At 41.0% G+C, this 27645-nt stretch overlaps 1 protein-coding gene across 4 annotated transcripts in view; it reads right to left on the bottom strand.

Annotated features, from left to right (window-relative positions):
- Nucleotides 1–27645, bottom strand: part of MGAT5 (alpha-1,6-mannosylglycoprotein 6-beta-N-acetylglucosaminyltransferase) — a 353212-nt gene that overhangs the window by 109190 nt on the left and 216377 nt on the right. For all 4 annotated transcript variants that reach the window (XM_084892259.1, XM_084892260.1, XM_084892257.1 and 1 more), the window contains 6 exons: nt 25982–26058; nt 24932–25021; nt 8947–9018; nt 7097–7258; nt 3127–3296; nt 77–211 (listed from right to left, as the gene is read on the bottom strand). In XM_084892259.1, the coding sequence (XP_084748385.1) occupies nt 77–211; nt 3127–3296; nt 7097–7258; nt 8947–9018; nt 24932–25021; nt 25982–26058 (706 nt within the window). The remainder of the gene's footprint in view (nt 1–76; nt 212–3126; nt 3297–7096; nt 7259–8946; nt 9019–24931; nt 25022–25981; nt 26059–27645) is intronic.

The raw sequence follows: 27645 nt of genomic DNA, 5'->3' as shown, positions 1-27645 counted from the left end.
ACCTACAACCATTCAACCCTTGTTTAAAGATAAATAAAAAAGCTCTGCAAACCTAAGAACAGCATGCAGCACTTACTGGTAATGAACCCAGGATGGTCCGAGAGTTTTCTTGAATTGAGCTAGTCCCACAATATCAATATAAATGAGCTCAACGATTCTGTCTCCTACAGTGGGGCAGCCAGATCGGTTTCCTACAACCTTCTTCATTATTCTAGAGAAAGGGCAGAGAGAGAAAAAAAGAAAAACAATTTACTTCAAGGCATAATACAATAGTTAACTTTAATAGGCAAATGAACATCCAAGAATCCTTACCCGGAGAATGGCATGGCCCCGCCCCATCCACTGCTCATCTGAATTCTGCCCACCCCCAGGACCCATCCAGAGCCCAGGCATCTACTCTTGTAAAAATCAAATGGTGCCCAGACAACCTCTGAAGCCCAGGAATATACAGGTCTGAGTTTGTCTCCCCCATCCAGCAGCTGGGAGATCTTAGACCAGTTACTTAACCTCAGAATCTTTCCTTATTCTCAAGCAAGCAAACAAAACCACCACAAAACCAGACTGTATAGCGACCTTTCAGGTTTTTTGGTGGTTAAATGAAATACTGAATGGAAAGTGCCCAATGTATGCTACATACTCAGTGACTGTTAGTTTCTTACTAATCCAGCCCTGACTTATTTTTGAGAAAAACGTCTTTCTATAGTGTCTTGTACTGCTTTCAATTTTTTTCTCTTATGTGAAAATGAACCTTCTGACTAGATTGGCACTACGATTTACAATTCTACATTATCCTTTGCCCACCGACCCATCCACCCAAACTCACACTTGTACTTGGCGAGCCAACGTGCTTGTCACCTTTCACTTGGAAATGGGTTAATATTGAAACCTTAGATGCCTGCTACACCCACAATGATCCTTCATCAAATTATGACTGGATGTCTACTTTCAAGGACAGGAGCCTAAAAAGGACTCTGCCCTCTAGCTCTAAACTGCCACTGTCTCCATTCCCCAGCACAATTTCTTCCCAAGAATTCAAATATTTCTTTTGTGAAGAGCCAGCTAGTAAATACTTTCATCTTTGAAGGCCACATTTTTTCTGTAATAACCACTCCACTGTATCATTGTAGGATGGACATGATCAGACCCTACAGAAACAGCAGGTGTAGCTCCTGTGAAACTTCACCCAAAGCAAGCAGAACTAGACTGGGCCTGCTGAGCTGCTGCTTCCTGACACCTGATCCACCTGTATTCAGTGGTTCCCAAACTTGTCTGCACATTGGAATAACCTGAAGGTGTCAAGAGACACTTATGTCTACATCCTATCCCTAAAGGTTACGACCTAATTAATCTGAGATATGGTCTGGGCTTTGGGAGTCTAAAAAGGTCCCCAGAAGGTTCCAATGTCCAGGAATGTTTGGGAACCACAGCTCAATGCTATTTCCACAATTACCTTCTTAAATAAAATACATCTATCCCTGACACCAGTGCTTAAAGACCTTTGTTCCTCTTGACCTGAGAGACCCCCAATATGCCCTCTGACTTCCCTGGAAAGCACCATCCCTGGGGCTTCAACATTGTTCCATTTGCTTACCCACCCACCCACTTAGTCATCCTTTCACTCAGTAAATAGGAACACCTACTGTGTGGTAGACACTTTTCTATGTGCTGAAGAACAATATTCATAGTTTCTTCACTTCCTGTGCTTACATTCTAGCATCCATACCTCAATTAGTACTAATCACATTGCAATTAGTGTAATTATTATGTAATGCATTAATTATAATTAGTAAGTGATTGGCATCTCCATGAACCCATGATGGCCATCTCTGCCTACCCCTTACCAAGATCCAGTCCGCAGAAGGCACTAAAGGAACAAGTGCTAACTGCATGAAGGCATCCACCTCACAGGTTGGTGCCCAGTGTGCTCTAATGTAAGCAGGAGGAAGGCACCAGAAGGCAGAATGCAGAAGGGACAGAAGGTGAGTCAGAGTTCAGAAGACTTTGGGTTTATCTGCAAGGCAGTACAGCCGCAGAAAGTACCGGCTCCAAGACCAGACGCAGGGCTCCAATCCTGGCTCTTCCACACATTCTCCATGGGACCTCAAACAACCCATCTGTAGTAGGAATCTGTCTCCTCATCTTTCAAATGCATAAAGCAATAGCACCTACTTACAGATTTGTGCTAAGGACTAAATAAGGTAAAAACATACAAAATGCTTAGTATGTGATGCACACTTAGTGCTCGACAAATTTGAACTGTTAATAGTCATCATGGTTGTCATAAATGTTGAAACTATTGTAATTGAAGCCCTTACTCACAGTTTTAGAATATGGAAAAAATTTAACAAATGACAGTGATATTATCTTACTGATACTGCTTCCATCTCAACATTGCCACTGGTCAGGTGTGGACCTTGGACCTAACAGTAACAGTAAAGTAGGAACCAGATGAGATACATTCACTGAACATAAAATGTTTATCCAACGTGTTTCTTCTGCTAGCATTTGACATATCGCATCATGATAACTTGGCTGCTGGAGTGAAGGGGCTCTAAGCATTCCTGCTTAGCCAGCTGTGTCCATCCAAATGAGATTAAGAGCAGGTCAGAACTGCAAGCAAGTTTCACTGAAACGAAAAACCCAGGTAGAGTTAACAGACTAAGAGCTGAATGTTGGCTAATTGAAAAAGGATTGGATCAAGACTTTCAGGAAACTCATTCTATCCAAATTAAATTATAAACAGGAACCTGCCCTGTTTCAAGATTTTGAAAGCTTGATGTTGAGTAGGGAATGGTATGAATTTCAGCAAAAGACAGGGAATTAGGCAGGCCAATAATGTGTTATGCTGCAGATGTTGGAAGCACCTGTAATAGCAAAGAATAAGCCCCGGGTTTGAATTTTCTGGCATTCATTTGTGAAGCCTCTGGAGCCTGCAGCTACAATGAAAACATATTATGCTTTCACAGTGTATGTATTTAGCTCCTGAAAATAATCTTCTTATCTCCTGCTTAGTGAATTATCACTTTCATTTTCCTCCACAAGAAATTACACAGTAATAGAGGGCTTTAAGAGTTTACAATTTCTTTTTTGTATTCTGATTTTAAAATTGAAAAGTAATCTCCTTACTCCTTGAGCTCAGCCAGTGAAGCTGAAATCCTAATGTCATGGCCCAGTAAGTACAGCGATGTAATTAAATCACTCCACTGCACTAATTCACCGAGAGGACCGCCGCTGAACGCTGTCTCCGCAATCTTGAACCCAGACTCCTTCGTTAGGAGGCCCAGGTGGACCAGGACCTGGGAAAACAAACAAGAGGCAATGCTGATTCCACCGAACCAAGCACAAACTCCACAGTTAGACATGAAAAAGCAATCAACCGATGTTAACACCACTTTTACGTTCAATGAAATCTCAATGTGGGGTATGTAGTTTTTCAAAAAAGTAAAAAGAAAGGAAGAAAATGATTTTTCATTGTTATTTTAGAGAAACAACTATCCTTGGTGCAACTATGAGAATGAGGTACAGACAGATAATCCTTCTTTTAAAAAGAAGAATATAGACGAAACCGGTTTGGCTCAGTGGTAGAGCCTCAGTCTGCGGACTGAAAGGTCCCAGGTTCAATTCAGGTCAAGGTCATGTACATTGGTTGCGGGCACATCCCCGGTAGGGGGTGTGCAAGAGGCAGCTGGTCGATGTTTCTCTCTCATTGACGTTTCTAGCTCTCTATGTCTCTCCCTTCCTCTCTGTAAAAAATCAATAAAATATATTTTTTAAAAAAAGAAGAAGAATATGTTTGAAAAGTCAAAAGTAAAGGAGGGTAAGGACAATAAAATATCTTTTAACAGTATGGAATTTTTTCTCACAGCTAGAATATTTTATGCTTTTTGAACATGGAAAATGTCAAATACATACTAAGGCAGACCTGACAATAAAGTTAATTCCCATGTGCTTATCATGTAACTCTAATCATAAACTCATGATAAACCTTATTTAATGTATAGCCTAATTTTCTCCCAACTCCTCTAGCTTAAATTGAAGCAAAGCCCAGACCTCATGTTTTCACCTATAAATGTTTTGATCTGTGGAAAGAAAAACAAACCCTCATTTAAAAATAACCCAAAAAACAAAAAACAAAATCTAACATCACTAACACCCCAGAACAACTATTAATTCTTTAATATTATCCAGTTCCCAGTGGGTGCTTACACCTCCTCAGTGTTACCTATTTTTTCAAGTGTAGCTGTCCTAGTCAGAAGTCAAATAAACAGTAACTGCCTCATGTGTTTCTTAGACGCCTTTAACCTGGAGCAGGGCCCCATCAGCCTTTGGGGAGAGAGGGGGTTTGAGGGGCTTGCCATTTATTTGTCAAAAAGACTGGGTTATATTTCCAGTAGTCTCTCTCACACTCTGGGTTTTGCTAACTTGATTTAGTTTTTCTAGCAACACTACTTCATAGGTGGTATGCTACTTCCTTCCGGGGTGGGAACGTCTGCTTTGTGATGTTAGCAGCTACTGACGATCATTCACCCATGAGGGGTGGCAGAATGGTGATACTGGCTCATTCCTTCTGCACTTATTAGTGGGAATGCTTCTGTAAGAGAGATTATCCCATATCAGCCAACTACGTGGGTACCCTGAAATATAGCTTACATTAAAAAAAAAAAAAAAAAAAAAAAAGCCTTCAGTCTTTCCCTTTATTAAGCAGTTTAAAAAAAAAATTGTTCTTTAGTGTTCTCTAATAATGGCCAAAGAGAACTTTATACATACACACCATTGTAAAAATATGGCTATAAGTTTATTTGCTGTGTTTTAATAAATTGTAGTTTTTATTCTTACTGATGATCACATTGTCTCATCTTGGCCAACAGGAAGCTATTCAGTTGGCTTCTAAGTTCTTTTACACAGTCCTGGTCTTTGACAGTTTACTTTCTGGTAAGACAGGATGTTCCAAACTCATCACGTACAATCCGGCTGCAGACCTTAATCAGCCAGTTTCCTAAGAACCTCCGACAGCATTCAGTGAGAATGATATTTAAAGGTCAAAGGCCAGTGCTAAGCACACTCTCAATTATCACTTCCTGTAGGCCTTTTCAGTGGGCACAGCTAGAAAATTTATTTTTCCTTGAGGATAAAACTAATCATGAGTTCATACTGGTTTTTCCAATTCAAACTCAGGATTACAGTGTCTTTACATAAAATTATCCAACTGACATTTGTTACTTCCTTTCCCCTACACTGAAAAACCCACTTCTCAAGGACACTCACATAATTACTTGCCTTATTCCAATACACTCAATTGATTCAGAGTGAGAATATCAATACCACCACCTCCTACATGATTAGTAAAAATTGTGGAAAGACATTTTTGCAGTTTTTTTGTCCTTTGTGATATCCCATGAGAAACGTTCAACTTACCATGTTCAAGTCAACAAGAATAGTCCATTTCTATACATTCGTAGTAAAACTGGACAAGCAATGAGTTCATTTGTTTTATATTCCTTGTGCTATCAAGAACTGCTATTTATTGGTAATTAAATTTTTATACTTATGTAAAACTAAAGACCCAGTGCATGAAAATTCGTGCACTCAAGGGGTGGGGGGCCCATTAGCCCAGCCTGTGCCCTCTCACAGTCCAGGAGCCCTCGGGACATATCCGACTAATATCTTAGGCCCGCTTCCTGAGCCACAGTCTGGCCTCTCTCTGTGGAAGGTGACTAGTGGGCTGATGGAGGGACAGCGACGGCCAGCCTCACCCCCTGATCACCCTTCCACCGCCTCTGGTCACTGTCACCCCCTGATCGCTGTCCCCTCCCTCTGCCCACTGGCACCCACTTTGGCTGGCCTGGTGCCACCTGCTCGCCGGCTCCAACCTATGCAGATAAGTCAATTTGCATATTAGGCTTTTATTATGTAGGATGATTCCTACATAAAACCTACAAAGTGAGATACATCCAGAGAAGTCTGGTTTCTACACCTGTTGTCTCTATGCTATTCTTGCCTTCCCCTTATTTGACATTTTTTTATTGTGGTAAAGTATATATAACATAAAACTTACCATTTTCACCATTTAAAGATATGAGCAAGAAGCGTGTATGTATATTATATAAGTGTTATGTGTGTGTATATATGAATGCATTTATATGTATACATGGAGGATAGACATACGTATATAGATAAATTCTCTCTTCCCTTTTCAAATAATGTTTACTATTCTCCACCTAACATTTCTTCACCTAATGATACATTCTGGAGATTACTGTATAGGATTAAATAAAATTATACTTTACTTCCTTTTATAGCCCATCTGGACCTCTGACCACATGCTCTTCCATGTCTCATGAACTCAAGGATCCAAACATAACTAACCCATCAAAGTGTAACTTGGGATTTGGAGGTATATCTGTATTTCTTTTCGAGGCTATCAAATGAGTCAAATTAGGAAAATTGCAAACTCATTCAAATTTATTTTTAGATATAGGAATATGTAGTTTTTTTCTGCTCAGTTTTTCATCATCAGAACAATTCACTTAAAGCCACAGCCGCATAGTCTCTAACAGAGTATAGGATTTCCCAGGCTCAGGAGTATTCTAGATGTTTTCCAAGCATTTCCTCATAAACTTGAACAAAGTGGCTCAAGTTTAATTTATTTTACCTCTCTCTCAAGCATGTGAGCAGAAGCACCAAACAGAATATTAATGGAACTCACTGTTGCCCAAACCCCAGAACCAATGAAACTCCAAAAATATGAAACTGTCATAATGATGTAACAGGAAGTTCTCAAAGGTTGTTTGTGTTCAGTAAAGAAAATAGGGCTAAGTTTCCTGACACCACCGAGAGACAGTCAGATGGAAAATTCAAAGGAAAATCTTTCAGACAGATATTCTGCTTGGATTCACCCAAGAAATGCGTGCTGGTCCCTGCTAAGTGGGGTGATGTGTCTGTGGAAAAGGGAAACCCAGACATGGTTGTACGAGTGACTGAGCAGATTCACCTGGAGGAACAGCAGGAAGGCCTGATGTTTCTTAGTTTTGGTTCCAAGCAAATCAATTTTAAAAGAAAATGGGCATCTAACAAATGGAATTAATTACAAACTCACTTTCTTCCTCTTTCTCTTTTCAAGATTCTGCTTTTCTGCGAGGGACTTGATCGCTTGGATCCATGCATCAGCCATGCGCCTGATGCGCAGCCTCATCCATCGGAATTCTTCATGCTTCTTCATCATGCTGTAGAGAATATTAAAATCCGTACGAATTTCCGCCTAGAAACAGAAATTTAATAGAAAGGAGTAGAAGATGAAGTCAGAATGCATAATGGTTTGCATGAGGTGACATCTGAAAACTTGAAAGAGGTACTCAATTCAATACAGGGCTCAAAAGGGGGTATTGGCAGCACAGTTTTTCTTTAAGGTCCCGGGACTGCAAACTGAAGCAAAGACCCCCGACTGCTCAGCTGCCATAAGGGACATCATTTCACATAAGAAACTATGTGAAAGAAGCATAGTCACTGCAAAGCATAGTCACTGCATAGCATTTAAAATGCTATGTTAAAATGCATTTTTTTAATGAGTATGTTTGATGTACCTTGAAATTCTTTGCACCTGAATTTATTGGCCATTTAAATCTACTACAGGCAACAGAGATCTGGGAAAATGGAAGTCAGTTCTTAGCAGGCTACCTGGTATTGTGAAGACTGCCAGAGACCTCCTTCGTCCACACAATGAAGAAGGGAAGCACAAGTTTTTTCCCCAGTACAAAAAACAAAAGCTTATTACTTTCTAAAGAATTTAAGAGCCAGGAAAAACATTTTCCAATTACAACTGAATAAAATTTAAAATTCAGGCCAGAGTCATGTAAAAGCCAGGAAGAACATATTTGTCATACAGCTGGATAGGACCAGTGATTAAAATAATAGAAAAATAAGAACACTAATATTGGTTTCATGCAACATCTAAAATGCTGAATCCAACTTTCAGCAGTCACCTTAGCTCATTCTAAATGCTCATCTATCTGATCGTGGCCCTCCCTGACTCAACAATTTCTCCAGATTCCAGTGATTAAGCGCTGGGCCTTAGGCCAAATCCCTTTCAGCTGCCTGTTTTTGTAGGAGAACTTCTATTGTAATGCAGCCACACCCTTTCGTTTACATCTTGTCCTTGGCTGTCCTCTGCACTACAAAGTCAGAACTGTGTAGCTGTGACAGAGACCTCAGGGCCTACAAAGATGAGGATATTAACATCTGGCCTTTTACAAAAAAAGTTTGCAGATTCCCATCTAAACACTAAAGACTTAAGCTTGTAATGTGGCATATAAAACCTTTCATAATTCCCCTAGCCACGTCTCCAATCTCACCTTCAAATATCCAAGCCCCTATGGCCTTGTCCCACTGAACCATGCATATTCTAGTCCCTAAAAATGCTGAACTCTTATACATGCCCTGCTTCTCTCACATCAGACACCTTTATCTCCTTGACCCAGTATAAACTCATTCTTCATTTTATTTTCTTTTTCCTTTAAATCTTTATTATTAGTATATGTCCCCTTTTATCTCCCATTGACCCAATCAGCTCCAGGGTCATCTCTGCAATATCTCATGGCTGCAGGCTAAGACCACAATTTCCTCATTAATTTCATGGTCTGTGTTCTAGCGTTTATACCTGTGGTCACTTTTACAACCATCACCCTCATAGATTTACAGGGTGCTTCCATAAGATGTTATTCATAGCAGTAGCCTGTCACTTAGGAGCCCAAACAGAATTGCTCAATAAGTAGAGGCTAACTAACGAGTTGACTGATTTGGTCACCAAGATTTCCACAGGGCTGGGTGTAGAGGTTCTTCCATTTACCACTATTTCAGATCACAGCTGCATTTTCTAGAAGACGCCACATGTATCACCTGGCATCAGACCCAAATCACAAGCCCAGCAAAAGGTTTTCCAAAATTACTTACTAATGAATTATGATCAGCTTCCTCGTAGGGATTTTTTGCTCTCCATGGTAAACGAGGACACCAATTTTCAACCTGGAAAATATAAATCAGAGACCCTAAGTTCGCTGGCTCATTTGGAAATGAACTAATGCATACAGAAAGTACTGAGCACAGTTTCTGACACACTGTGAGCACTGTATTTAAGCAGGTTATTATTATTAGTCAGAATCCATGCTTTTAGCCAACAATCCAGAGACAGGTGCCCTCTCAGATGGAACACTAATCAGCTAAGGCCCCAAGGAGTATATGATTATATGTTACATCTGTCCTTCACAGTACTTTACAGAGACTGATTCCTTAATCATTTAACCCCCCATTTCTACACCAGGAGAGGTGGGTCTCATGGCAGAAAGTTAAAAGCTTTGAACATGCCCTCCTGGGAATGAGATGTACCTCTCTGACAATTTAGCAGAAGGACAGGAATGGTTCCTTATCTGCTGCTGCAAGTCTGGAAGGGAAATTGCCTGACATTTGAGCCACAGGACTCAGTCATTTATCTCAGAATTAGGAATGCAGCTGACTGTTTAAGACTAATTGATCGTGGCTTTCCCTCATTTTCTGGCTGTTCACTTCGTACCATCATAAGGAATAAGATGGTAAAAACTATTGGAGAAAGAGATGAAAGGAAAAAGAACCCTCAGCGATTTTGTGAGAGCCATTCTGGAAGACAGATTGTTCTCAGAGAGTTGCGGGGAGGAAGAAAGCGAAAGGAAGAACGCCAGGTTTTATACGAATCACTTCAGCAAAGGTTACCAGAGAACATTGGGTGAATTCACAATTTCTAGTAAAGAAAAGATGCATTGGGTAATATTGATGTCTGATCTTGTGTCAAAACTGACCATATACCTCTGGCTGGTTGCTCAGTGGTTAGTGCATCTGCCCAAGTACTGAAGGGTCTCAGGTTCAATTCCTGGTCAAGGGCACATACCTGGGTCAAGGGCACATCCATCTCTGGCCCTTGTCAGTTGCAGGAGGCAATCAATTGATGTGTCTTTCTCCCCTTTTCCCCCTCTCTCTCCTTCCCCCCAACCCTCCTTCCTTTTCACTCCTAAAAAAGCAATGGAAAAATATCCTCAGGTAGGATTAACAACAACGACAACAAAAAACCTGGCCATACAATTCCAAGATAGCATATCACCCATTTACTAATACAAATGAGATTATTAAAGATAAATAATAAACAGCAATTGAAAACAATTTTTTTTTTCCTGGCCAGGCGGACCTACAGAAATAAAGCAAAAGCAAGAGGCTGGGGATGTCCTTGGAAGGTCACTGAGAAAGCAGGGGCGTGAGTGAGACCACAGCCTCCTGGGTACCAGTAATAAAGCGTCAAATGAGATGGTCTATCTTCCAGCTGTGGGTGATTCTCAAAGAACCAGTAGTTTCAATGACCTAGAAACTCTGCTTAAAGCAAGGCAGTTTTTACTAAGACCAAAATAACCCGGTGGTTAGCACGCAAACGGCTGCCTGCAAATGATCTGCAAGCGATAAGCAGAGGGTAGCAAAGCTTGGGGAGAGTGGAATCCCTGGATAGGAAAAGTGCAATATTCTCTTTTTCTTCTTGCAGAGTAAAATTAAACTTCACTGCACTTATGAATGTCTCCAGAGGCTCCGAAGACCTCCCCATGAGGAAAGCTAAAATGGTTTTTCTCATAAAAAAAAGAAAAACACAAACTTGCTTTGGATGCCCATGTCTAATTACTGAGCCCTTACAGCAACATTACCATGAACAGCAATATCAGGAGCTCCATAAATGAGAAAAGTGAGAGAAAAACAGCAGAAAAGACGCGAACAATAGGATGAAGCCTGTTAGTCCGGTAGCACTGCACACCTCTGACCTTGCATTGCTAGACCTTCAGGATTACTTAGTTCAAGTTAAATTTTTGTAAATGGACTCAATGAAACATTGCTATAAAGCATGTTTATAACATGAAGGCATTGAATGGATCTCAGAGCATTCCTTCAACCCCACATTGAAGCACTGAAGGACGAGGATGTGCAAGCAAGGGCACACATCGCAGCCAACCTCACCCCGAGGGACTAACATACACAGCAACATGTCAGTATAAAAAGATGAAACACAACTGTGAGTCAAGAAAATCAACCAAAAGGAGAGACATTTGTGAGATCAGATACCGAAAAGGGAAAGTACATTCTCTCCTCACTCTTCCACCCTAAGAAGGAAATACAGTCCAAGGTGATCTACTAAAATATGACTTCCCTACAGAATACTTGAGGCTTTAATTCCTCTTTGAAGCTGGTCATTTATCTCAGTTCTTGTTGCTCTAAATGACTGGAGAATGCTCTGAACAGCTTCAAGGACACCCTGGAAGCACGGGAGGTGGAGCCAGTCTGTTTCTGCTTTTAGCAAGAAATCTCACAGTCATGTGCTCACGGTCCTGGGGAAAGCCCTGTATGAACACCTTGACCCTGAATGAGGAAGGCGAGTTTTGAGGTGGTTGTTTTAGCCCAGTGATAGGGTAACTGGTTGAGAAGATGATTAAATCAAACATTAACCAATTTTTCCACGGGGGCAGGAGGGGTGGGGTGGGAGGATCATTTCTTAGGGAAACCTAAGAGGATGGCGAGGACCAGGAGAAAGCCAGCACTGGCATTAACTCCAAGCATGAACCAGCCCTCCCATGGGCAACCCTCTCCTAAAGAACAGTCATTCATAACCCTCCGGGAACGTCTGGCTCAAGGCTAGTAACTCAGCCTCCTAATCCCTGGCACCTGTCTAATATACTTGGGCAGCTTTCACAAGGTTTACTCCCAGCACAGCATCTGACCAGGAAAGCTGGACTCCAGAATGAGCCCACTGCCTTCCTGATCTGGACAATCTTCTATTTCAAATCATTCTTATCCTCTCCTCTTGGGTCTCAAATCCCACTGTCCTAGGTCTGCCTATGGTTTCTGCCTCCTTCCACCCACTGCTTTGGCCACACTGCCCTAACTGTGACTCCCGGTGCTCCCCCAGGACAGGATTGTGTGTTTGGCCTCAGTGCAGGCACACAGAGCTGTGGCGCTGGGCCCTTCCACTGGCCAACCCACCTCTGCCTGATTCCTGGGTCTGGCAGTCTTGACCCCTCTGCCACAGTCAGAACTGTATATCCTTAAAATCGTCCACAAATCACCACAGTAAGTCCGAGACTTGAAAACCATCCGAGTTGGCAACACACACAAGAATCAATAGAGGAGCAGAACTCTAATAACCTTGGATTTGAAGACAAAGCTCCTTCCAGGGAAACTGACCTTTTTAGTGCATGGCCTCAGGCAACAAAATGAAGAGGCAGCAGAAACAGAAAAAGAACAGCCAGGCTAGACCTTAAGAATAGGAAGAGGGCCCCGTAAATCCCTTTCTTGAGAAAGGAGATAAAAAATTTAACCAATTTGATTTTGACACTCCTCCTCCCAATGATTTAAACTTCTTTGGACTGAGAAGGTTTTGTAGCTTAATCATGAGCAATGTGAACCAAAATCCCTCAACAGAGCTCAGGTAGGTCACACAGTCAAGGTCTGTACGATGGACAATTCATTACACTACAGAGGGAAAAAGGCTGGGAGATCTGTACACAGCTCAAATTGGAATGTAAAGGGGGAAAGGTGCAGTGAAATTACATCAAGAAGTTGAGGAGATTTAACGTATATTCAAGTACTTAGGTGTAACTGGCATAACTTTATGTAAAGTTCAATTAAATAATAATGATCAGCCTCTGTTATGGCTTCTTGTCTCGTGATTAATATTAAGTGGTTTGCTTTAATGGATCAGTGACATAGGTTTCATGCTATATTTTTAAAAAATATTTTTATTGATTTTAGAAAGGAAGGAAGAGGGATAGATAGAAACATCAATGATGAGAATCATTGATCAGATGCCTCCTGCAAGCCCCCTACTGGGGATGGAGCCTGAAGTCCAGGCATGTGCCCCTGGCCGGAATCGAACCCGGGACTATCCAGTCTGCAGGCCGACACTTCATCCACTGAGCCAAATTGGCTAGGGCTGTATTTTTCAGAGTCAAGTGCAATCAAAACTAAATGAGAAAAATGCATGAGAAAAAATTTGAGATTATCTCTGGATGATGATGTTAAGGGTGCTTTTCATTTCCTTCTTTGTGCTAATCTGCATATTATGCTTTTTACAATAAAGATTTATTAGCAGAATAATTTCTAAAGGAGTTCTATTTTATAAGCATACAATCATTTACTGAGGTTCACAGTATGTTAGGGTCTCTGGAATCCTATAATAATAACAGGCTAATATGCAAATTGACAGAATGGTGGAACCACAGGTGCATTGACCACCAGAGCAGATGCTCAATGCAGGAGCTGCCCTGGTGGTCAGTGTGCTACCACAGGGGTCACGCCAATTAGCCAGAAGTTGGGCTCACACCTGCCGAGTACAGCGGCAGTGGTGGGAGCCTTAGGATGCTCCCACCACTGCTGCTCCCACCACTTCCATGGCAGCACTTAGGATGTCCAACTGATGGCTCCTGGACTGCGAGAGAGTGCAGGCCAGGCTAAGGGACACCCCGCCCCTGCCCGGCGAGTGCACAAATTTCGTGCACAGGACCTCAGTAAACAAATAAGCTTGTACCCATTCCATCGTTCAATCCCTGAGGTGCCCTGTGACAAAGGGACCATCGCCAGGCTACCTGTGAGGAAACCACAGCTCACAGGCTGGACACTCGCGAGGTAAACTCGCTAGTGAGCAGCAGGGCTGGGTGACAACTGGCATGTGTCTCTCTCCTGATCAGCACAGGTTAGAGCCACCTTAAAGGCCATGCTTGGTGAAGGAGAATAGAGTGGGAAAGAGGACTGAATATAGAATCAGACAAACAGATTATATGCCCAGCTTTACAAACAACTAGGAATAGAACCTTTAACCATATGGCTTTCAAGTCTTCTCATCAATAAAATGAAGAAGTTGTATGAGGCGACCTCTTAACAATTCTAAAATGCTACAAGATCTGAAAAAGGTAATTTTACATCATCTTGTCATGCCAGTTGGTTATATATAAAAAATACAGCCGACTATACATTTGATACACCTATTATACATCTATATGCATATACACACACTGATAACATATCAAATGAAGTTACTCATTAAGGTGTATGCTTAAAAAAAAAAAAAAAAAAAAAAAAAAGACTTCTCTATCCCACTCCAGCCCTGGCCCACCTCCCTTTCTAAAGTTTAAAAAGCAACACAAATGATATAAGATAACTAAACATATACTGGTAAATGGTTCAGCTCCCTAGGCCGGTCCTATGCACCAGACAACTGAGCTTATTAATATTTTTTGGTCAAACTGCTTGTTAGAAATGGATGTGTTTGGGGGCCAAGTGGGGAGACAAAGATAAGAACAAAGACACACTATATGAAGTCAAGCACTAGGCTAAGCAATGTACACACATTATTTCATTTGGTCTTTAATTAATCCTCTAGGAAAGGCCACTAATCATGCCCAATGAAGCCACTGGCACCGAAGGACCCATGGCTGAGCTGGGAGCCATCTGCCACCTAGAGCCCGTGCACTCCATCCCCATGCAAAACCCATAGAAATCAGACATTTGGTTCCTCTTATCCCATAAGCACAGTCCAGTCTTCACTATTAGAGTCAGCAAACTGTGGCTTGAGAGCCACATGTGGCTCTTTGGCCGCTTGAGTGTGGCTCTTCCACAAAATACCATGGCCTGGGCGAGTCTATTTTGTAGAAGTGGCGTTAGAAGTTTAAAAAATTTGGCTCTCAAAAGAAATTTCAATCATTGTACTGTTGATATTTGGCTCTATTGACTAATGAGTTTGCCGACCACTGGCCTAAACCTTCTACATAAAGTCCTTCAAAGCAGGTTTTTTTCTGTGCTCCTGCTGCACGGCCGGACTGTACGCTGCAATATTGCTCCCTGCTATGACACTCGCTTGTCTGAGGCTGTTACAGCCTGAATTGGATCATATCCTATATTAACTCAAACCCTCAGCACCAGAATTTATACCGAGATCCTATGGAATCTGACCTCCACCCTCACACTGCCTGCCTCGCTCACCCTGCCCTCCACACAAACCCTCCCTGTGCGTCAGAACATTTCTACCTTGAAGGGTTGCCAGATTGGGATGGGCATGTATGTGTGGAAAACATACCCAGTTAAATTAGAACTTCATGTAAACAACTATTTTTTTAGTTTATGTCACACACTTATTGTTTAGAAAAAAACACTGTTTACCTGAAAGTGAAGTATCCTCTATATTACTAGTAACTCTATACCTCAGGCATCTGCCTTTTCTATTCCTTCCAGAGTTCTAGGCATCACTCCTTGATTTCCACACTATGCTCCAACTCTTCCTCCGGAAGCCCTCCCTGACCTACCTAGTGTTTATGCTATATTCGCACTCTTCTTTTCCCGGGGGCATTGCATGTGGAAATCACTTCATGCACTGGTTCACCAGTGTTTGCTGCCCTGTCTGCATGTAAGCTCCCTGAGGACAGGAGCATCCCATGGCCTGTGCACTGCACATCCTCAGCCCTGAGAACAGGGCTGGGACATGGAGGTACTCAGCCATGATGCACTAAGTACTGAACGAATAAATCAAAACATGGCCTGAGCTCTAAGGATATTCACGGTGATAATTCTCTTTTCTGTTTATGTAGCACCTGTCCATTTTCATCACTTTGTTAGAATCTTTCAACCATACAGAGGCAGGCAAGGCAGGCCTGACCTTGACTCAGTGAGGAGAAAATAACTGAAAACTGAAGGGATGATCTGGACCACAGAGGCAGGATGTGGGTCAGATGGCAATCAGGTCACCTGTCATTTATAACACTGTCCTGCTGCCCTGACCACAGCAGGGAGGAATAATGTGAACTGAAAGTATGGACCCTACCACGTGCAAAAGAGGGCCAAGGGCTGGAGAGATCCATGCAAGGTTGTCAGAGAAGAGACAGAATGTAAACAGAAGCTGCAGTATGTTTTCAACCTGCCATAACACCAGTAGGCTCTAATGAGAGCATGTCAGTTGTAAAAATTCATCCCAACCCGCTATAGGAGAACTGTCAATTTTCCTTTTCACAGGAGATGCAGCAAATGAATTCCTTTGGAGTCAACCACACAGACAATGCATAGAAATGTTTCTTGTACCAACCCCCACTGGTATACTTCCTGCTGCGCACTTTGTAGGGGCAAACTGGCCCCCAGGATCTGTCTAAACTGAGGACACTTCAATAGCCAAAATCACCCAATTTATAGAAGTAGTTACATTGTAAAAACCAGGGATATACAATAGTTCCTCTTTGTGCTGATGTGCAATTTTGCCTAAATCATAGATCCAAGCAAATAATTCTGAGTGACAATGGGAATAAAAGATGGGCAAGAAAGCTGTGCCTTCTAATATAATTGGCTCAGTCTATTCTAATAGCCTTATGTGATCCCTTGTACTCCCTTATAAATATAATATTAAAAAACATTATATTAAAATTGTTAATAAGTGCTCAAAATGCCCCTGCTTCATATCTCAAAATTAATATTTCAGTAGATTTTAATGTAATAAATTTTACAATATGTTTTTCCAAAATTAGAAAGGTGACAGCTGGAAGATGTTACTACTCAAATCATGCAAACAAAAAGCTATCATCTATATATATAAAAGCCTAAGCGATCTTTATGACTGGACGACCTGATGATCAGCTGGTAGCTATAATGCACACTGACCACCAGGGGGCAGACGCTCAATGCAGGAGCTGCCTCTTGGTGGTCAGTGCACTCCCATAGCCAACCTCCCATGCCCCCCCCCCCCCCCCCCCGCCCGGCCAGCTGGCCCCGATTGGGACTGGACTAGATGGCCCCGATGGATTGCCAGCCAGGCTGAGGGAACCACCAGCATGAATTTGTGCACTGGGCCTCTTATCTACTTATAAAATGATGTTAAAAGAATTATTCATTCAATAAACACATTTGCCAGGCACCATTATATTTGTGAAAAAAGACAAATCTCTCTGGAGATTATTTTCCAAGCACTTGTTCTTGATGTTGAATGTTGATGGTCACCCCAGGACCTTTGCACTTACTGTTACCACCCTCTGCTGAATAAACAACCCTGGCAGACATTTACACCTCTTACTCTCTCACCTCCTGGTATTCATACATCATCCTCTCCTCTTCTCAGTGGAGCATTTCCTGACCCCTCCATCTAAAACAGACTTCATCACTCCTCATGAGCATTTCTTCCCTCCCTCTTCTGGTTTATATTTCTCCATGGCACTTACTAGAATCTAAAAGATATATAGTTTATTTTTTAATTTGTATGGTTCCTCCTACAAAACATAACCTTAATGTTTATCTTTCTGTTGGTTGTTATAACCCCTGTACCCAAAAAACCTAAGAGCTATGAAGGCTCTTGGCATGCAGATAGTGGCTCAGTGTTGTTTCCCACTAAGAGGAAGTGAGGTCCTTTGAGAAATGGTGGATTCCAGATCGAGGGCATAAATTGTGTAAGATGAACCTGGAAAAGCATGTAATACCAGGTAGCAAAAAATAAACAAACAAAAAACTATTACAAACTACCAGAGTCATGGCAAGAGGACTCAGAAGACAATACAAAGCAGCTCTCTCTGGCTAAGGAAGGGACAATTTGAGAACTAGTTAAAAAAATAATTGAAATATATTGAACATATCAAATATGTTTTAATCAATGACTTCATATGAAGATAAAAACCAAGAAGTGTACAAATGAATTAACAAATTACAGCCCATAATGAAGATGCTAGGAAAATAAGAGAGAAAGAAAAATGATTTTCTACATGAACTATCCCTCAGAGTAACCAAATACCAGATGAGGAGTAATTTCTTTTCATAGAAGTATTCATGATAGATTAAGAAGGAACCAGGCACTGATCATCAAGGGCAGATAACATCACAAAAAGAGAGATAATCAGGCATCAATGTGCCTTCTGACAGAAGGACAGAATATCATCCAGGGAGTGAAGCAGTCTTACAAAAAAATATAAAGCCTGACTCAGATCAAGCCTTAGATCTAACCATCAATTTACAGGAAATATAAAAGGCTGTGAACCAGGCTATAGAATAACATGGGGATAGAATAAAATGTAGAGTTTAACAAATTCTCTAAGGCAGACAAAGAAGTTCCTTCAAAAAAAATCACAAGGAGGGAAGTAAAGAGATGAGGGGAACCTAAAATTAAAGAGAGACTTTAAAGTACCAACTATTGTAATATATAGTTCTTACTTGAAAATCAATACAAATAAATAAACTTTAATTTACAAGATAACCTAGAAAATGTGAATATTAACCATATATTTTATGAAAGTAAGGCATTATGTTTCATTTTTATATGAAACGAGAAGCCTGGTGCAAAAAATTCCTGCACTGGTAGGGTCCCTAGGCCTGGCCAGCAATCAGGGCCAATCTGGGGGTGATTGGTAGGGCAATTGGAGAGCCCCCAATGGCACCTACCTTAGCTGGCCTGGGGCCTGTGTTGCGCATCTGCCCCCTGGTGGTCAGTGTGTGTCACAGTGACTGGTTGCTCCACCGTTCCTTTCACCATTTGGTTGATTTGCATAGTAGGCTTTTATTATATATGATTAGCAATCATAATGGAAATATATATATATATATATATATATATATATATATATATAATTTTTTTTTTAAGAGTCTATTTCAAAGTTACTTATTGAAACATTCACACATGATATGACATTTGGAATTTGCTTCAACATAATGGAGGGTGGAGATTATTAATGAAATGAGATTGGCCATGAAACAACAATTACTGAATTTGACTCATGGGCACAAGGGGATTCGTTACACCCTTCTCTTTCATAGCTATTAGTAATTTTCCATATTAAAGTTACCATATTAAGTTTAAAACAGAAAAAATTTACAACTATTTTATTGGCATACAAAAGAAATTACAAGAGACAATATTTAAAAGTTTGTTAAAGAAAAGCAAATTGGAGATGAAAGCACTGAAGCCTCTATCTGCCACATGTATTCCAAGGAGCAGAGATGATGGCTAGGCTTTGGCAAGTCCTGTAATTTCTAATTTTTGTAAGATGGAGGCCAGCACAAGGAGTGGCAAATATAAATGTTGTAGTACCTGAAACTTACCAACAGGGGTGTCACTAAAAAGATAAACTTAGGAAAGGAGAAAAATTGCAGGGAGAGAATTGAGAGATCAGTTAGGCTTACTGGTCTATAAACTCAAGATGTCTTAGAATTCAGGTAGTAAGAGCAACAAAAACACAGAGATGAAAAAGATACAAATAAAGGCTGAGATAAAAAAGGGAAACGATCATAAATCTCTCCCCCCTCCTTTATTGCCAAGAAATATTATCTCACAAAAAGGGAATTTCCTACTGCAAATGCTAAACATTTAAAAGGTGTGTGTGATGTCCTCAGGCAACAGTCTAGTGTTATTTTTCAAGTACTCATGACTTGTCCCAAAATGTTAGGTATGTGTTTTTTCCTTCAAGTTTTCTCCTGCAACCTAAATAGTCAGTTCTTTGTCGCTGCACACTTTGACAAATTAGTCTGTGCAACACCATTTCCAAGTTATCTTTAGCAGCCAACACAGCCCATAAATCCAAGTCATTGTGCTGGTTATTAGGATTTCATTTCATGCTCGCATTCACAAACATTTAAGCTTTCAACCTTTGCTGTTGGGCATTAATCTTGGCATTAATCAAGAGATTAAGTATGCTGAATTTAAACTCAAGGTTAATAGCATGCTCAGCCAATATTAGTTTTACATATTGCCAAGAGAGAACAGAAAGAGGCAAAGACCTTTATGCCTGTTGTCCATGACATAGAAGAAACAGACTGATGAGTAAGGCATGAAATTGTTTCCTTTGTTTCTTTATGAGGGAGTCACACACACATGCATGCACACTCACTCATCCAGTCCAAATTGGCATTTGAAGCAACAGCCTGTACACATCCTGAGATCCAGCAATCAATCACTGGGCAATTTGATTATTTCAGGGCAACTATAATTGCAACGGCAACAGGAATGCTTAAAAACAAACAAACAAACAAAAATCAACACCCAGCACAAACAAATTAAGAAGACTGGAAAGGTATGATGATTGCTAGTTGCTAGAATAATTGTATAAATAGAAAAAAAAGTCTGGGTGTCAAATATATCAGAATGACCTATCAATATAATATCAATAGAGGGAAAGACATTCATTCTAAATTTCATAAAAGATGAAAGCAGTAAAAGGCTTGGCGGAGAGCTAGGTTAATATACCTGAAACAATGACAGAGTAATTATTTTATAGGGCCTTGTCTCTATAATGGGAGTTGTTACATGGTTCACACAAAAAAAGATACAGAAAATGAACTGCCAAATGATCTGAAAATGCAAGGTGGACTAATTCATTCACTCCCACCACCTGGAATGACTGAGCACATGGTTCTCATGAGTTATCCTCAGGAGAATCGGTGCCGTTTCTTTCATGATATCACAATTGTGATTATCTGAAAACTGGCAATGAAGACTGATTAATGGGAAATAGCTAAATGAGAGCTATATTTCAAACACAGATGCATTTAAGCAAAGGACTAAGTGCAAAGTCAATGGCAGGTTAAATGAAGAAGGAACATTTCAAGAAATCAAGAGAAAAAGTGACAAAAGAGAGAGAGAGAGAGAGAGAGAGAGAGAGAAAACAGCACCACAAATCCTTAGATATTATCCACAATTTAAAAAATACTAGAATTGAATTAATTTGCTTCACAAAACATCTCAAATAATTTCATATTAACGAAGGTTGGGGTGCATGCCTATTTCCTTCATCCAGCTTACAACCTGAATCAAATAGAAGTGTTCTATCCAGAAAAAAAGAAGCCCCTGGGAACAGCTAAATTTCTACATTTGCAGAAGTCAAGGAATCTAAAATTAAATTAGATTGGTGAATGAGAACCAGAACTTGACTCTAATTCAGAAACAAACTTACAGTCCCACATAAAATGTCACAAGCATGTGATGCCCCAAAATTGTCCTAAAAAATAACAATATTAAAAACCATAGAAGTATTATAATGGGGAATGAATGTGATATACTACTTATATTTGTCTGACAAGCCATAGAATAAAACTAAAAGAGAATGTACTAACGGAGTAAGATTATAGAAATATTTATATAAAGCTATCCATGTTATTTTGAACAAATGTTAAACCCAGCCTGTTACTCTAAATGATTTTTCTCTCAAAGCTAGAGCTTGAATCTTAAGTATTTTTAGTATACTTTACAATTCTGGATTTTCTGTTCCTGTTTGAACCTAGGAAGCGGCCTAGCCTCAAGGCCCAGCTGACACCAACCACTCAGTGAACAGGAATTCAGTTTCCAAAAAAGCCTAGATGGCCAACTCAAGAATGGTGACCATAAACATGCATATTAAGGCCTATGAGAAAATGTCCTGCCCAGCCTATACATCCTGCACTGTCCAAAGCCTCTCCCACTAATTTCTTTGTTCTGCTTTCCCTCTTCAACCTGGTGAAAACCCTAGCCTGCACTGAGATGTTAAGATGAAGTAAACATAGAAGGAAACAAGAACTGGCTTTTAAGATGAGTTTTGGGATGAGAGTTCCTCATCTTCTCAGGTTGCTGGCACTTGAATAAACCTCTTTCCTTCCCACTAGCACCTGTCTCACAAGTTTGGCTTTTGTTGAAATAGGCAGCCAAACCTGGGTTTGGTTATTGTATCAGTTAGGTTTATTGCCATCTATCTGGCAGGCCCATATACATTCAGGAATCCTCAAGGTAGGATTCTTTCAAAATAAACAAACCAAATAAAAACTATTATTTTACAAAGTAAGAACCTGAGTCACAGAGAGCAAGTAACTTTTCCAAAAGCACAGAGTTGAAAAAGCATCAGAAACACAAGCTGAAGTCAGGTACGAGGTGCTCCAAAAGTCAGTACTTCCTATAGGAGTAGCCATATTGGTAAAATTCTCCTTTTAACTCTTATAGGGTACCTATTGAGGTGCTATGATAAAGTGAAAATGTTTTAAAAGACCAGATTTTCAAAGTTATTTTCAGGTTAAAACACTGAAAAAGAAGTCCCTAATTGTCTTCCCACAGGAATTATTTCCACTCTCCTGGTTAAATTACCTGCACACACTCTTCTCTGCCATTATTCTCTTAAGATTATGAATGCATAGCAATGTGCCAAGAAAATGAGTTCTCAATGATTGTTGACAATCAATGAATATAATAGTTGTTCAATAAGTGCTCACTGAACTGAATTCAACTGAACAAAAAGAAAAGCTCAATCATCTGCATAAGAAAAGATTGGAATAGAACCAACCATTTCACATCTCTGAAAGAGAAAATGTAGTTAAAGGCTCTGAAAGGAAACACCCAGACTCCACTATTAAGAATATATGACCTAAGTCTCTATACAGCTCCATCTGCTTCTCATCCTTGCAATTTACCTTCCCTGGAATCTCTCTATTTTTTTCTCTTTAGCTACCTCCTCCCTTTAGGTGAGTGAGATATAGGGTGGCAGTTTCAAAAGAAGGAAACAAGCTCACAAATAATCACAGTCCCTTTCCATCTGGTCCATTCTCTTACACCATCCCAGATGGCAAAAGGCTTGAGTGGGAATTTAAAATCCTCTACCTTTACCTCAACAACCCACCCCAGCATTCCAACTCTCAAGAAAGCGTAAAATTAGCTCAGCTTGTCAATCAGGGAGCACAGTTGGACTCTAGCTAAATTCTATCAAATGGAAAGGAAAGAAAACTTTGGAAAGTTAAACTGAATGAGGAACCTTTTCCTCAGGGCAGGTAAGGCACTTCTAATGACTTTTCACTAGAGGGAAGTTCACCCAGGGACCCTGGCCTTCATCCTCAGGAGAAGATGGGCCTCAGGCCACCTAAGCTAGAAACAATCCAACAAATGCTACAGAATCAGTTTGCCAGCAGCCTGCTAACGAGGAGCATCACACAGCCAATTCCCTGTGCTTTTAGTGTGCAAAAGGTATTTTAACTGTCATCTGATCTGAGGATTCCAAAGATCCTGCAGGGTGGCCATGGGACAACCTGTCCAAAAACAAAGTCTGCCTGGTCTTACAGAGGCAAGAGAAGTGAAGGCGTAGGATAGGGACAAACCCACAGAAGCCAGGGCCACATACCTTAAGCCCAATTGTTTGGCCTCTATCCCCCAAAGCTGTTCCTGTCACGTTATGACAGAAAAGAGGCACCTGAATCCCACAAGAAAAACTATGGGAAAGCATTTCCTTTAGCCTCATAATGGAGGCAGTCTCTTCCCTGCATGGCAGCTCCAGGGAGCAGTTATTCACTATCTGCCAAAGGGCAACCACATTCAAAAATGGGGGAGAGAATTAAAAAAAAAAAAAAAAAAAAAAAAAAAGGCAGCCGAGAGCCTGCCAAGTGCACATCCTCTGAAATTAGCCAGCACCATTTCCATAAAGGTGGAGGGAAAGCCAGCGAGTTTTGATTTCCTACTCAGTTTTTCTGTGCACCTTGCCTGGGATAAAGTCTTAACTCTATTCCGCTGCTTGATTTTCCTAAAGATGACAAAAGATCATTAAAGCATGTGGTCTTTACCTTAAATGTTCTGTAACACTTAAAAAAACTTCTATTCAAATTGAAGGGTACAAATAAAAATGAAATTCAGATAAAAAGGAGAAAATTAACTCATTCTGTAAGTAAATAGTTAATTTTGTCAACAAACACAGGAAAAGACGCTCAACATCACTAATTATTAAGGAAATGCAAACCACAATGAGATGCCACCTCACCCTCAGTAGAATGGTTACTATAAAAAAATAAACCAAAATACCCCACAACCCAGAAAATAACAAGTGTTAGTGAGGATGTAGAGAAACTGGAGCCCGTGTGCACTGTTGGTGAAAATATAAAACGCGCCGAAGCCGGTTTGGCTCAGTGGTAGAGCGTCGGTCTGTGGACTGAAAGGTCCCCAGGTTCGATTCTGGTCAAGGGCATGTACATTGGTTGCAGGCACATCCCCGGTAGGGGGTGTGGAAGAGGCAGCTGGTCTATGTTTCTCTCTCATTGATGTTTCTAGCTCTCTATCTCTCTCCCTTCCTCCTCTCTGTGAAATATCAATAAAATATATTTTAAAAAAAGAAAAAGAAAAAAAAAAAGAAAATATAAAACGGTGCAACCACTTTGGAAAAAGTTTGGAGGTTCCTCAAAAACCAAAAAGTAATTCACCCTATGACCCAGACAAACATTCCACTTTTGGATATATACTGAAAAGAACTGAAAGCAGGGTCTCACAGTTATGCGCACACCCATGTTCACAGCAGCATTATTCACAATAGATAAAATGTGGAAGCAATCCAGTGTCCATCAATGGATCAGTGGATAAGCAATTTGTGACATATAATACAACAAAATATTGGTCAGCCTTAAAAAGGAAGGAAATTCTGACATAGCTACAACATAGATAAATCTTAAAAAAATTATGCTAAGTGAAATAAGCTGATCACCAAAAGATAAATAGTGTATAATTTCACTTATATTAATACTTGGAGTAGTCAAAACCATAGCAAATGGTGGGGCTGGAAGTGGAAAGGAAAAAAAGCTACTGCTTAATTTAAAAGGCACAGTTTCATATTTGCAGGATGGAGGGTTCTAGAGGTGGATGGATGGTGGTGACTGCTGCTGGGCAATATGAATATATTCAATGTACACTTAATGGTTTAGAATATTACATGTATTTTACTGCATTTCTTTTAATGAGGAAAAAAACTAGTTAGCTAAACCTGCTTTTCCCACAAAGAAAAAAAAAGTAATCTTACTAGGGGGAAGAGGAGAGTAATGAAGAAAGAAATCACAGGTCTATCATGTATAAACATTAGCTGTTTTCAAGCTCTTCGAATTCCGGGCGTGGCTGCAAAACCTATTAACCACATCCATCCACCCCTCCTAAGCCACTCACCTCACTGAGGTAAATAAAAAAGGAGCAGGTGGACCCATCCACTCCGTATTCTGCGTAGCAGGGATCCGAGCGCCACATATCTTTCATCCACTGAAACAACAAGAGCCAGGTAAGAACACCTCTCAATGGCCCATTCCAGGTGACCCTGCCCATCTGCTGATAGAGGAGAGGATATGTGTACAGCTCAAGCTGTGGCCTAAGCTCAGTCACTTAGCTGAGGTCAGGATGACAGGTGCTGAGCCCCTGCACAAACCAAAGATGCACTGACTTGAGCTGGGCATTGGCAGATGTGCTTAGTTAAGGGTAGAGAGAGGCTGGGGACACGGCAACAAAGCCCAGGAGAGGCAATCACTAGGAGAGTTTTATCAAGAGCAGGTGCCTGCACCCAAATCCCCTCTGCACAGAAAGCTGGTGTCACCAGCGTAGCAGTTTCTTTTGTGAAGAGTACATGAATGAATGTGGGAGTCCCAAATGGAGACCATGTGAACGTTTCTGAGGTTTGGTCTCCCCCTCCTAACTGTACCCCAGAACCAAAACTTTTCTCTGGGAACCACTGAGCAGGGGAGTGGTCTCCCCAAGGACAGGGCATATAAATAAGGTTCTTAAAAATATTAAGATCATGGTCAGGTATCTCAGGGTATTCACTGCAAATGTAAATATGACATTTAAATGACAACCTGGAGACCTTAGAAGTGGGGCTCCTCTCAGGGATGGGAGAGAAGTTGGACACTAAACAATGGCAGCCCCTTGTCACTGATACCTGAAAGATCACCTGCTGGAATCTGGGAACATCCCTATAGATGTTCAAAGGCTGCTTCAAAGACACAGAAGGGGACCAAACTGGTCCAGGCTCTCTCAGTCTGACCAGTGAGAGCCACTGTTGACTAATCCCATGGAGTTGGCACAGCAGGGAAGAGTTGCCATGGCCACAGCTCCAAACAAGCAGGACTGAAGCAGCCCTTATGACTCCCTTAAAGGGCCTGCTACCCCTTTAAGGAAGGGCATGCAGAACTAGGATGATGGAAATAAATGCACATCACTTGGCCTTACCTTGATTTTCCCCTCACAGTGGGGGTAGCCATCCATAGGAGGCAATACACATTTTTCTTGAGCTCCATTAATGATATCTGTAAAAGATAAAAAAGAACAAAGGATACCATGAAGTTTATGAAAAACGAGCCTAACATTCATGCTGTGACCCATGTAACCCGTCCAGCTGGCAACAGGTCTGACCTGACTGAGGAGGCCCACCTACGGGTGACCGGGAACCTATGATGTGTGTGGCCCAGCTTGGAAGGGTGAGCTACACCAATCAGAGTGGTTGCTTAGAGATCTCCAAGTGAGAAACTGAGCAACCAAAGAAATAGGGTGCAGAAAACAAAGCCATGGCCCCACCAGGCGATGCAGACAGACTGAGGTCATGAGCAGCTTCATGTGTGCTCCAGCAGAGGCAGCCAGCAGGAGAGAGGTGAGCAGAACCCATGTGTGGGGAGCAGAGAGTCCTGAGATACATTTGTGATGTAGAGCCTCTTATGGACACAGTTCTTAAATTGCCTCTAAGATCTCCTTACTGCTTCAAATATTTCCTCACCACAAGCTCCCTTTCTACTAGCTAGCCCCAAGTAGATTCCTATTCATTTTAACTACAGAGTAAGAATAACAAAGAATGTCTTTAAGAAGCTTTTTGTTTAGTGGTGAATAATAGATGAATAATTAAACAGCTGAGCAACATGAAAGACACCAATGCTCAGGGGGGGCAAGGCCAGAATGCCTATCCCAAGGGTCAAAGGAGGCTTCCCAGGTCCAGCACAACTTGGCTGAGTTGTAAAGGTGGAGTAGAAGCAAGTCAGATAGGGACAAGGTAGAGATGATCAGGCACCTAGGTGGTTCCAGCCTGCGGATTGACAGTGAGAGGTGCGGGAGGTCAGACAAGGCAAGTAGGCGGGGCCCAAATCGGAAGGCCTCAGCGCCAAGTTCCCCATGTGTGCCAATGTGTGCCAGAGCTCTGAAAGGCTTTGAGGAGGGAATGGTTGGGTCATATTTTTGTGTAGTAATGACCACTTTAGCAGGACAACCCTAAACCTACATGCTCCTCTTTTTGGACCTCCTATACTTTCCAGACCTGCAGGGAAAATGTCACCATTCCTATGCTGACAGTTTTCCATCTACACAGAGTATTAATGATAAATTAAATCCAAGCCACAATATCATTTAACAGTGGTGCACAAATGGTGTTGGTGGCTGCTGAGACTGAAAGAGAGGTGAGTGCAAAGTGCAAAGGGGAGTTTTGGTGGTATCTTTCTCTTAAAAACCAGTTCTTCTCATAGTCTGAAACAGATTATTTATTTATTTATTTATTTATTTTTTTTTACCTCTTGATTCAGTGTTTTCAATGAGCATTTCATTTGCTAAGAAGGATAACTAAAACATAACACCAATATCCTCCTTATCATATATTGGAGGCAGTGCCATTTAACAGTCAACATGAAAAGCACTTAGCTTGTTGAAGTCCCTGTTTCCTCATTCATAAAATGGGAATAACCATACTCTGCTTCACCCAGTTCCCATTTAGTAAGTTAAAACATAAAAAGTCCGGCACTGCTAATGTCTAGTACACAGACCAGAGCCCACACTTATAAGCTGGCATTTGCTACGCAACTTTCACTCACCACCTGCAGGAAAATATATTTCAAGTGCACAGTCGCTCTGGAAGC

Source organism: Pipistrellus hanaki, assembly GCF_964339955.1.
Source record: "Pipistrellus hanaki genome assembly, chromosome: 8".
In the NCBI taxonomy this organism is placed as follows: Eukaryota; Metazoa; Chordata; class Mammalia; order Chiroptera; family Vespertilionidae; genus Pipistrellus; species Pipistrellus hanaki.
The sequence above is the reverse complement of the archived record's forward strand: the minus strand, read 5'-3'. Positions and strand labels throughout refer to the sequence as shown.